Below are 12,566 nucleotides of genomic sequence, written 5' to 3'. Positions count from 1 at the left end.
TAGTCAAATAGAGATTTGGATTTGATGTAATTTGGGATAAAATTTTAGGGGAGTATTTTTGAACCCGGCTATATTGCTTACATATACAATTCAAGCAATTCTTGGTTCTACCATGAAACTGTATCCCGGGAGAGATCAAGATGGCACAGTAGGAGGATGTGGCACTCACCACTCCCAATGAACACATCAGAAATTCATCCACCTGTGGGACAATTCTCACTGAAACCTAACTGGAAACTGACAGAAGGACTCCTGTATAACCAAGGCTGTAAGAAAAATACACATGTAGTTAGGTAGGTTGGGAAGAAAAGTAATCGGGTGGGGGCCTGTGCTGCTGGGAGGGGACTCAGAGGAAAAGGGAGTATATACAGGTGGACACCCACCGTGGGGAGTGAGAAGGTTCAGCCAGAGACTTGGCATTTATTCCTGAGGTCTTATGCTTAGGGAATGCTTAGAGAATTTCTGAGACAGATAAAAAGGCTGGAGAAACCTCAGTTCCACTTGTGAAGGGAGCATGGGTGCTGACTTGCCTTCTTGCAGGATGGAGAGATGTTTGCCCTAGCAGCTTCCCTGTTTCCATGACTGCTTTGCTGCACTCCTCAGCCCCGGCTGGAATGAACACCCTGGCCTTACTCAGTTCACTTCATAGAGTGGCACTGGACCTGGGGCTGGCAGCACCAGGGAAAAAACTCAGCCTTGGAATGCAGAGGCCACCGGTTTGCAGGGCAGAGCCCAAGTGGGGAGGTGGCAGCCATTGTAGGCCCTTATTCAAACGGTGCCCCACAAGCAGCCTGGACTTCCGATGGCAGTGCAACTGCCACGTTTCTCATGACCACCTCGCTGTGCGCCCCAGCTCAAGCCAAGTGAATGGTCCACCCCGCTCACTCAATTCAACAGCATGACACTAGATTTGGGGTAGCCAAGGCTGAGAAAAATGTGATTGTGAGCTGTGTCTGCGTGGAGACACAGGTACCTACAAAGGCAGAGCATAGGACCTCTGTAGGTGTATGAACTCCACTTACTTCAGCATTCCCTTCCTTTGGGGCAAAGGTCCTGGAGCAGGGAGAAGGAAAAACACACACTTAAAGGGGACAGAGCCAGGTTAAGACTGACCCTAAGGGCTTCCAAACCAGCAACTTGGGATCAGACCCCACCCCTGAGAGGGTGGGATGGCTGCTGAGCACAGAGCCCAGCATGTTACACCCTGTGCAGGCTCTAGCTCCTTCATCTCCAGGCCCACCTCTACCAAGGTGACAGCTTGCACACCCTGAGGAAGGGCAACTGATGTTCATGTCCATCTCCCCACCAAAGGCGCTGGACACATTCAGTCTGTACAGAAAATCTTGCACAAAAGAACACCACTTCAAGACCACAGTAGGTAACTCTTTCACCTAAATTCATAGAAGCAGAAAATGTTAAGTATAACAAAAAAGCAGAGGAACTACTCTCAAATGAAAGAGCAAGAGGCAACTCCAGGAAAAAATAACTAATAAAACAGAAATAAACCATTTACCAGATAAAGATTTAAAAAATTGTTGGTAAAAATGTTAACTGAATAAGGGAAAATGTTTGACCTAAACATTGATCATTTCAATAAGGAACTAGAAAATATATTAAAGATCCAATCAAAAAACAGATAATTCACTGTCGGAAATGAAAAACACTAGATGAAATGAATAGCAGACTAAGTGATACAGAAGATCACATAAGTGATCTAGAAGATGGAATAATGGAGATCACCCAATCAGAACAGCAGGAAAAATAGAAGTAAAAAAAAAAATGTAAGCATATCACTAAGTGTGCCAATGTTCACATTACAGAGGCTCCAGAAGAAGAAGAGAGAAAAGGAGATTGAAAATGTATTTGAAGAAATTATGACTGAAAACAACCCAAATCTGAAGAAGAAAACAGATATCCAGTTATAGGAAGCACAAAGGGGCCCAAAGAAGATGAATCCAAACAGACCCACACGAAGACGTATCATAGATAAAGTAGTATTAGTAGTAGTGCTGACACTTTCCTTCACTGATTGCCTATCCATGTGTCACAGCACTGCTGGAAAGGGCTGAATGCCTTTTTTGACCTTACTGAAAGGTTAGACTGATTAAAGAGAATGGTGAAAGAGAATTACAAGTTTGGAGGAAGGGGAAAAAATTAAAAGTTGTATGTTTCATATGTCTGTTTCCATAGTTTAACAGAAAAGCTAAAGGGCGCCAATTTTTAGACACATCTCATCTTAGTCACCTTGGGCTGCCATAACAAAACACCTTAGACTGGGTATCTTAGACAACAGAAATTTATTTTTTTCTGTTCTCGAGCATCTAGGATCAATATGCTGACTGATTTGGTTCCTGATGAGAGCTCTCTTCCTGGCTTGCCTTATTGTAGTGTGCTCATATGATCTTTCCTTGATTCAGGCTCCTGCAGAGGGAGAGAGATATCTCTGATGTCTGTTTTTATAAGGACGTTAATCCTATCATGAGGACCCTTCCCTCATGAACTTTTCTCACCCTAATTATCTCCCAAGGCCCCCTCTAAAATCACACTGGGAATTAGGGTTTTAACATATGAATTTAAGGATGACAGAAATATTTCGTCCATAACACACCTCATTCAATTGACTTCCCCGTATTTATATCCTCTCTCTGAGACAGAGAGAGGGAGAAAGACCTAAGTGAAAATCTTCTTAATGCAGATTTCCATCTTCATTTAAGCAACTCACATCTTATTCATGTTATTTGATCTTGTCTTAGAATCCATCACCCTCTTAACCCCATCCCTGCAGGCCTTGTCCTATCTTGCTTTACTTACTCTGGAAATTCCCCGAAGTCTACTGATGTGGTGATCCCCAATTCCTGTGCTTCTATGATCCCCATTTTCAGTGACTCTGAGAGACGTGTTCAACTGACCATGTGAACCTTACTTCTATTGACCTTACAACTCTGGCCATCTCTAATCCTGTGACCTACACTGGGCCCAGCCTCTCCCACTTTTGATGACCATATGATTCTCATCCCTACTGACTCCATGCACCCTGCTCCACTATTCCTAAGATCTCCTGCAGTGACCTCAACCCACTGACTCTTTAAACTTCACCCCACCTGGATGGCACTTTATTCACCACTACTATCACAGAAAACCACATTCCCACATAGCCCTCTTCTCTCATTCCCAAGTTATATCTAGCCATTTTGGGGGGATTCTTGACACAGCCTCTGAATTTCATTGAATAATCACTCTACTTAAATGCCTGAGGAATTTATCAAAAAATTTATTTGTTTATACACAACAATTTTGGCTTGAAAATCAAAGTTATTTAATACTTCTTAGCTAAAATTTAAATGGATTTATTAAACAAATATGAAAAGCATTCAGCAAATGTTAACATTCCACAGATATCAAAAATGCAGTGATGTCAGAGACAAGTGCTCTTTTTATCTGTTTTCATCACTATTTCAACTTTATCCTATTAGGAGGTTCTTCCAACTCTCAGTGAGACTATTTTTTAAAGAACAAAAGGAAAACCCTACTATTCAAGAACATCTGTTTCCCATCTAATTTTTCTGTTCCAGGATTTCTTCTGGAGACGTGCTCATTTGACCTGAAACTGAGAGTATATTTGAAGCCCCTGGGACACAAAGATAGCAGAGTGAACACTCGTCTCCCAGCTCCGAAGATCCAAATGCTTTGACTGCTCTTCTTTGCACTGCCTGTTGTCACTAGCTATGGAGGGATAGAGAGTGTACCCTTCAATGGAAGCCAGTGGGTGGCCTTATGTCAGGCATGAAAAAATTTTTTCTTTGCATCAGAATTCCTTCAGATCATCAGCTTGGAGAACCTAGCATAAGTCATTGTTTCAGAAGGCATAGGTGTGCAGACTGGAGGTTTCCTTCCCCTCGCAGGTCCCTGATTGGCTTCAGCATGTTCTTCATTTCTATTTCTGATCATGACTCTATGGATCCAATAGTATGAAAAGTCAGGTGGGTGCCTGATTTGGAGATAAGCATTGTCTTATATTTTAATACTCAAAAAGCATTTCTTATTGAAATATCACCACACAAAAGTATATATTTTTGATAATCTTGAAAGAATAGTTTTTTTAATCATCAGTGAGTAAATGACCATGACTTAATCAAATTTGACCTTGTCCGCAGCCTTGATTAAAATGGCCCTTTATACCTGGTCATAAATCTTGTTCCATAAACCAGTCCTTCTCAGACTTGTACATAGCTCCAGGCTTTGAATACCTAAGCTCCTGTGAATTTTTTCTTTTCTTTTTTTAAAAACAACATGTCCAGACATGTGCCAAGTTGCCCGGGAAGAAGAGGGTGATGGTTGAATAAAAGTTATTTAACTTCTATTTTCCATATTTGTTGAATAATACTTCCTGAATTGATGCAGGCTCTATCTGGGCCAAGTTTCTGCTTTTTTTATTTTTTTCATTCCTGTAACAGACTATCCATAAATAGCACTATATTTGTGAATTGGGAATCATGAATTTTCCATGAATATTTTTGCATTCTAGCAGTAATAACCCTTCCTCACAATTTTAGATGGTAAAAATATAACCTTAGAAATGAAAAGAATTTGTAACTTCTAGTCAATAACTGTAACTGTAACTATTCGTATAGTTATTCTATAGAATTTGTAGCAGTCTGCAATGATTTTAACTTTCCTCTGAAAGTGACTTTCTTGAGACTTTATATAACATTATGTATTTAAAAATAAAAGAACAACATTCAGAATAATAGTATAAAATATGCAGTTGGTATTTAAAATGGATTTTATTTGATTTTATCAGTACTCATATATTTTAGTTATCTTTTTTGAAGGAGAAGGAATTAAGGCAAAGAAAAATGAAGTTCTTTTTCAAGAAATCTTCAACTCTTACTGTTCATTGATTTAGTTTTAGATGTTTCACTTGAATAAATCAATATAAAGAAGGTTTCTATTTTGAGTGGGTGATATTTTAGGCTTCTTCAGGTAATGTGTCTTCTTCATTCAGATACTGGGGCTCTTTTCTGGTGTTTGAGTATTAATTTTTTTTCAAGTCATCAAGCACATCCTGTTTTCTGATTTTGTACCACGCATGAGGAATCTCACCTTTACCTATAAATCTTTGGTGATATTTTTCTTCCAGCTTTGATCTGAAGTGACACACAAACCATTTCCAGTATGGCTGGGTGGATGTGTCTGGGGTGATACTCCACGTGGCATATTTCCCTCCTGCTTGTCGATAGTTCTTATATGGGATTTTCCAGTCATCTCTCAAAACCAAAAGACAATCACTTGCTACCAAACTAGTACAGCAATCAATGACAAAGTGGTCTGTTTTGTACCACGATATTCCATTGACAGCCTGTGGACGGTGGAAGGGAACACTGTGGTCTCCATCATGGGTAGGGATTGTGTTTGTACAAATTGCTCTACAGAAGGGACACTGTTTCCAGCAGCCACAGAGATGTTCAGAGAGCATTTTCTGGATTTCAGGAACCATTTCTTCTACAAGCATACACAAACAGTTCGGTTCTACTCTCTCCATTTCAGCATCCAACGCTTTACTCATGGCTTCTTTGAGAAACTCAATATCTCGTATCTCCTGATGTTCAATGCTTATCAAGTCTTTTCGTGGAAAGATCAAGTTATTCCCCAGGTGATCACAGAACAAATCTAACCACTCAGACACAGGGCTGCTTTTATCTTTAGCTATTTCTGTGGATGCATGAATAGCTGAGAGGATGGCATTCTTGATGTCATCTAAATCTATTTTTAAAAAATTCTTCATTTTCTTATTTCTTTCATCAGAACAATATCTTATAATATGATTTGCAATGTAATTCTTAAAAAACAGTTCTGGATTATGAAGGTACTGCCAGTAATTATCAAAATTTTCCTCTTCTGCCAGAGAGATGAGGATGTGTTTCTCCAGGTTAACCCTGTTTCCATTGAATGCTGGGCAGGTGGCTCTCATGTCCCCAGCAATTTTGCGGGTCATGTTTTTCCTTACAGTGTTGGAGATGGCCGGGGTGAGTTTGTGCCACAGAAAATCAACAAATGTTTTAATTGAGGTTGCTCCTTGACAAGCGATCTTAAAACTCATGAAGAAGTCATCTTTCTTGCCTTCCAGATAGTTTACAGGATCATTGGCTCTCTTGAAGGCCTTGTGCATCTCCTTAAACTTCACTGATGCTCTTCGGAATAAACACAACGATAAGTCTATTTCATATTTTCTTGTAAATGTGTATCTTTGCTGAGTGGGTGCAGATTTCACTTCCTCATCTATTATTGTCAGGATTTTATGGAAATAACTTGGATTGTAATCATGTTTTTGCCTGCAAATATTGTTAATAGTTTCATTAAATTTTGAAATAATGTGGTCAGTAGTTATATTTATGGACACTTTATCCTGGGCCTCTAATGCCATAGCTATACATTTCCATTTCTTGTTCATCTTGATATGTTCATCATAGTTAATTTCAAAGTTTTCTCCAGAATTTTTCTCCAGTATGCTTGTTATGTCTTTCTCCTTTTTGAAGTACTCCAAAAGGGTGTTTTCAGAGTCCACTTCAATTGCAGGCTCTGGGAGTGGAGGGTGATTTGAGGCAACATCATAGACCCATGTTTTCCAAAGTGGGTTGAATTTCTCCCGTAGCTCTTCCTCACTCAACTTGGTGCCCTTTAGAGTTAAAGCCAATTTCCGGCTTTTTTCCAATAATTCCTTTTCATAGCCTGACTTTTTGTTATCCAGTTTTTCTTGATTTTTTTTTAAATGAATAAGTTCTTTGGCTTTTCTTTGGCTATCTAAAATTAGTGCGTCCTTCAGGATTCTTAGCTTATTTTCAAAATTTCCTTTCCACTGTACCAGCACGTCACTGTCTGGGTCTTCATTAAAATATTTTTCAAGTTCTTGCTTGATGGCTTCATATTTCTCTGTAACTGGAGCCTCAAGTGTGTTTGTTTTGAGTATCTGGATTTTTCCATTCTGAATCTGGTTCATCAGCTGGTCCTGTAAGCTCAGCACATGACTCCTCAGCTCCCATGTCCAGTAGTTATACATGGTTTCCAGCTTGCTCATGGCCATGACCTCGCGGGTGTTCCTGAAACTGAAAATAAAGTTTTCATTCAGTAGGGCTCTCCACACATCTTGAACTCGGAATTTTACATCTGATATCTTCATGATGCTTCCCCTAGATTCCTGTTGGGCAGTGACAAGAATTCTACTTTTCAGTTCCTGGACATTGTGGCTGTAGCGAGGATTGGGAGGGGCCATTGGAGGATTGCCATCCCAGAGGTGAGCAAAGTAGTAGACGTGGGTATTGACATCAAAGTTAATGACATCGCTAAAGCGGGTTATATCTGAGCACTGCTCTTCTTCAGCTGCTGTTGCTGTCATTTCATCCAGTCTCTGCTCTAGCCGCCGTCTTCCTTCCATGGTTTGGTCTTTCACTGTAACTTCCCCCACATTCTGATGGACAAAGAGGCAACTAGGTGAAATTTTTACGTGCTTCATCCTCAGAAAAGCTTGGACAACGATTTGTAGAATATCTTGCATTTCTGATGGATTTTCCCCAAAAATATTGATCAGAGTCAAGTTTCCAAGTCCGATGACAAAGGTTGCCAACTCATTGTCATGAATCTGGGACTTGTTGCTGAGTTCTGGGGCCCGTAGTCCTTCTGTGTCCACAACAAGCACAAAGTCAAAGCCAAGTTCCTCTGTGAATGTCTCGTTCACTTTCAGAAGCTGCATGTAGGCCCCCCGGGTACACCTCCCAGCACTGACAGTGAACTGCAGCCCAAAAAGGGCATTCAGCAGGGTGGACTTCCCTGAGCTCTGCAGGCCAAGGACAGAGAGAACAAAGAGCCTTTTGTTTCCAAGTTTCTCAGCAACCTTGTCAAAAACAGCTGCCACCCACCTCAGGGGCACATATGAAGCATCCCCATCCATCAGCTCAATGGGAACTCCAGATAGCATCATCTCTGCAGCAATGTGGGGAAGGGAGAGATATAGGGTATCTTGCATGGAGGAAGCTTCTTCGAGAGCTTCATAGATCTGGCCAACTTCTCTGAGAAGTTGCTCAATTCCCAAGGTACAGTCGCTAATCTCTCTGGAGACAGCTTCTATCTCATTTTGCCAGCCTTTCAGGGAGCTGCTCTTTGGTGCCTCTTGCTTTTCTTTGTGGACCAGTGCCCACAATGCCTTTTTCTTCTCATTTAGTTTTTCCAAGTGTCCTGCAGTCAGGTCGTCTAAAAACACACTCAGCCATTGCAAGAAGTAAAGTTTGGTGTGAGTTTCTGAGGGATTTTGGAGAATTTCAAGGACAGAACGCATTAAATCATTGAGAGGAAAGGCTTTTCTCAACTGTTGACATCGTATTATTTGTTTCTCTGTCTCAGTCTCACTCTTGTGTTGCTCAATGCTCCGATTCCCTTTTTCTCTCAGGTGATAGAGTTCTTTGTCCTTTTTACACCAATGTTGCCACAGTTTTCCCTGAAGGGGTAGTAACTTTTCCTTTATCTGAGATATTTTCATTTCTCGCAGTAGGACCATTAGAATCTCTGCCTTTTCTTTGGCTTCCTTGCAATCTCTCTGGTCTTCATCAATAAACAATCCTTGCCTGCGAGCTACTCGGGCACAGTTCTCCAAGCTGAGCGCAGTGTCAGAGAGCTGTAGCAAACGTCTGATTACAGTTGTGAGCTCCTCTACTAATTCTGCCTCATTTCTGCTCCTGATCCCAATTCTCACTCTTGGGCCAGAATTATTGGTCATGGTTTTTTCTTTATCATCAAGCAAACAGATCAAAGGTTTGGATGACTGACACAGGTCACGGACAATTTTGCGGTTTTCTTTATTGTCATCAGAAGTTGACATGAGGACCACAATGAGGGAAGAGACCTCCTGCAAAAATGCGAGTTGCTTCTCATGTTCCCTTGCATCTCCATGAAGATTGGTGAAGGTCAGACACTTATCAAATCTGTCCTCATCTTCCCCCACAGGACAGAACCAGGTAACTTCCACCACTCCTCCCATCAAGAGACAGTCTCTGCTGCTCCCTTTGCAATGTCGGTGAAAAAAGACATTGTGTTTCCGGTTACTGAGAAGAGAGTTCATGATCTGAGATTTGGAGGCAGAGAAGCCATTTCCAACTCTGATAAAGGACACAATGGGTGTAGAGACACGACACATCTGCTGATTCTTGTAATTGTCCTTCTCCTCTTTTGCTGATTTTCCAGCTTGCTGCCAGCTCCTTCTAATTTGCCTGAGAGACCAGAGAGAGAATTCAATCTGAGCATTGCAAGGGTTAGGTATGAGAAGGGGGAGGGCAAACTGACAAATGGCAAGTTTGACCAAAATATATTGCCTGGCAAAATCATCTGCACAATGAAGAATTGCCATCTGAATATCCATAGGGTGAATGTAGGGCCTGGCATTAGTGGCTGCTGAAGGACTAGTGAGGCTATTACTGTCTTCAAATAGATCTTCATATGGATCAAAAGCCTCCTTTTCTTGATTTGAGGAGCTTGGGTAGACTTGCTTCTCTGTGTTTTCATTATCTTTGATGATCAGGTATCTCAGCCCATAATCCAGCATTAGTAGCTTCTGCAGGAAATAGAAGGGAAGCTCTCTTTCAGAGCAGGGCTGGGTGTTGTACACGGACGTCTTGTAGATTAGATGGAAGTTAGCTCTGCTCATCTTCTTTGGGTAGTAATGTTCCAGGCCTAGACGCTGGAGTAATTCTAGGAAGGCTCCATTTTCTATCACCTCCCATTTGTTATCTTCATTTTTATGTGCTTCATGGGGTTCTTTCTTTCCATGGAAAAGACTTTTCAATTGTTTTCTCACCTCGTCCATTTGCAATGAAGAGATGGTGGCCTCATAATCCCCATCAATGAGCAATCTCAAGTCTTTTTCTAGGTTTTCCCAATCATGATCTGCTCCCACTTTGGTGAGGACATGTACAACTTCTTTAGATAAAGATTGTCCCATGTGGTGTCTTATTAATGCCAAGCGTTCTGTTTTCTCTTCTGGAGAAACAGCTTTGATGCCAACTGTGGCTGTCAGACCTGTGAGCACCAGGAATGCCTGAGCCCTGTAGTCACAAATATTTTTGAGCTCTTGGTATTTATCTTGGGCAGTTTGCATTTTATCCAGAAGGAAATCTAACTCATCACACCCCAGGAGGTATTGAAATGCGTGCTTTACCACATGATATCCTGCACCAGCTGCAATGGAAAGTAGCAAGACGTATGTGTCGGGCTGCCCTGTTTCTTGGAGGTATTTCAGGAAGCAGCCAAGAGAGAAGCTGACCTCATTAGTGGCCTTACTTTGAGTTTCTTCCACAGACTCTGGGGACTCAGATATGCCCGTCTCTTCCATAAGGTCGTTCTTGGCTTTTTTAAAGATTTTAATTAATTCAGAAAACTGGGTGATATTTACATCTCCTTCCTGTTGTTCTGACTGAAATATCCACTGCTTAATGGAATGAGCTTGAGGAAAGTTTGTTACTTCGTAGATGTGAGGATCCAAAAGGAAGCACAACTGAGATTTAATAAATTTAGTTTCATAAATGGAAGACTTTTTGCAAAAGTTGACAGTGTTTACCAGAAAATTCTGCAGACCCCAATCTTTGAGGCATATATTAATCCAAGTGTTATAACTTTCAGTTTTTTGACTCAATCTTTGCATGAAATTTCTCAGCTTTTGAAGCTGCTCTTCAGGATCAGATACCTCCCAGGATTTCACATCCTCTAGGAAAATCCTAGCCTCCTTCTCAACAGTCAGTAATTCTTCTCCCTCCTGGATCTGGGCAGTGAGTCCAGTCAGTGCAATATAGCTCTCTTTTAGGCAGTTAGCTACCTGAAAAGGATCCTTAAAATTGCTTTTGTGGTTGGAGAGGATGATGTCCCAAATAGGCACCAGCTGAACTCCGCGGTCAATGACACACCAGGTTTGATTATTGGCAACTAGGCCAGCTTTCCACTCTAGAAGGCCATTTGCTTCTGGTGGGCCACCTGTCTGGGCCACGGATAATTGGACTTTGGTTTGAAGATTTTGGAAGTTTGTGTTTCGAGAGGCTGTTTCTGAATGAGCATCTGACACATCCACACCTGCAGCAACTTGCACTCCAAAGCCACTGTAGCTGCCCCTTATGTAAATATCCAGGGCCTCTGCTGACTGCTGTTTCACTTCTGCCAGCTGCTCACTTTGGAAACCCTCTGAAATAGCTTTCCACCAGTAGATTCCTCCCAGGTGCAGAGGACCCTGGTTAGCATGAGAGCCAAACCTGTTGAAGAAGGCTTCAGCCCTATGCCTCAGCAAGGGACATTTGTCTGGGTCTTCTGGCTGACCCAAAAGGTCTTCAATGCGTTTCAATTCCTGGACAGCAGCCTTGGAGAGCTGGAGCTGGTCAATGGGAAAGTGGCAGGAGGCCAGTGGGATGTAGCTGAACTTGGTTGAACAGAAGTAAGTGTGCTTAGAACATGACTCTTGGGTTTCCTTGGATTCTGAATGCTTGCTCTGATTCATAGCAGCTTCCAGGCTAACTCCCCAACCTCTACCCATTGCTGAGGCAGATACACTGAAGCCCAGCTTCTCTACTGTCTGGGTGAATATGGATTCTTCTTGAGAAGATGTAAATTGCTTTGTTTCCATTCGTGTACCCTGCTCAGGGCCACAGAGTGAGAACTCCTTGGGGACACTGAGTAGCTCCTCTTTCTTCTCTATCAGACCGCTACAGTTACTGGTTTTATAAATTCCCTGTAGGGCTAGTCCTCCAGATGCATGTCTCAGCAGCTCTCTATCTGGGAGGTTTGTCTTGTGAGACAGTGTCCCCTCCATGAGGTTGAGCTGTCTCTGCATGTTTTCCAAGACTTCTCTTAGGGACTTTTTGGGAGGTGGCCAGAACTCTTTGGGGATCTCCATTGCCTGCCTCAGCTCTGCTTCCTTTTCCCTCACTGCCTCTTCCTGTCGCTGCCTCCCTTCTGACAGCATCTTTCTTAGTTCCTGCAGTGACTGTCCTGCCTGCTTCTGCCTTTTCTTCATTGTTTCCACTGGAGACTCCTGTAGCTTTGAAAGAGTATTTGAGTGTGACAGGTTAAGCAGGTTCTTCAGGGCTCGTTTCTCCCAGGGATGTTGTGCCTGGGATTTCAGCTTCTGGAGGTCGTTTTCTCCTAGGTATTTTAAGGCCTGCGCAGAGGTCACACCCAGGTGTTCCTGCAGCTTGGGCAACCAATACTCAACTTCCAATCCTACTTCTCTCAGCATCTCCTGGAGATCTTGCCCACTTTTGCCTGTGAGCAGGGGCTCATTGGGGGTAGACTCTGCTACGTCCATGGCTGTGGGAAGAAAAGAAACTGAGTTAGCCTGTGGTATGTTAATGTATAGAACTGTGTGATTAATTTGCAGAAATCTGTTGCTTTTCTATACACTAACAATGAACTATCAGAAAAGGAAATTGAGGGAACAATCCCATACATAATCACATTAAAAAGAATAAAATACCTGGGACTAAACTTAACCAAGAATGTGGAAGATCTAAGCCTTGAAAATTATAAACACTGATGAAGGA

The 12,566-nt window shown here is 42.0% G+C and overlaps 1 protein-coding gene across 1 annotated transcript; it reads right to left on the bottom strand.

Moving 5' to 3' along the window:
• Positions 1–4,773: 4,773 nt before the first annotated feature.
• LOC130861145 (interferon-induced very large GTPase 1-like) lies at positions 4,774–12,331 on the bottom strand. The gene has a single exon (XM_057749732.1). The coding sequence runs from the start codon at positions 12,329–12,331 to the stop codon at positions 5,036–5,038; it is 7,296 nt and encodes a 2,431-aa protein (XP_057605715.1). The 3' UTR covers positions 4,774–5,035.
• Between the last annotated feature and the right edge of the window lie 235 nt (positions 12,332–12,566).

Source organism: Hippopotamus amphibius, chromosome 9, assembly GCF_030028045.1.
Source record: "Hippopotamus amphibius kiboko isolate mHipAmp2 chromosome 9, mHipAmp2.hap2, whole genome shotgun sequence".
In the NCBI taxonomy this organism is placed as follows: Eukaryota; Metazoa; Chordata; class Mammalia; order Artiodactyla; family Hippopotamidae; genus Hippopotamus; species Hippopotamus amphibius.
Note: the sequence above shows the minus strand (reverse complement) of the source record. Positions and strands in the feature narration are given on the sequence as shown.

Bases quoted from the DNA above. Each gene is read 5' to 3' on its own strand.
- LOC130861145 (XM_057749732.1), bottom strand. From the start codon at position 12,331: ATGGACGTAGCAGAGTCTACCCCCAATGAGCCCCTGCTCACAGGCAAA.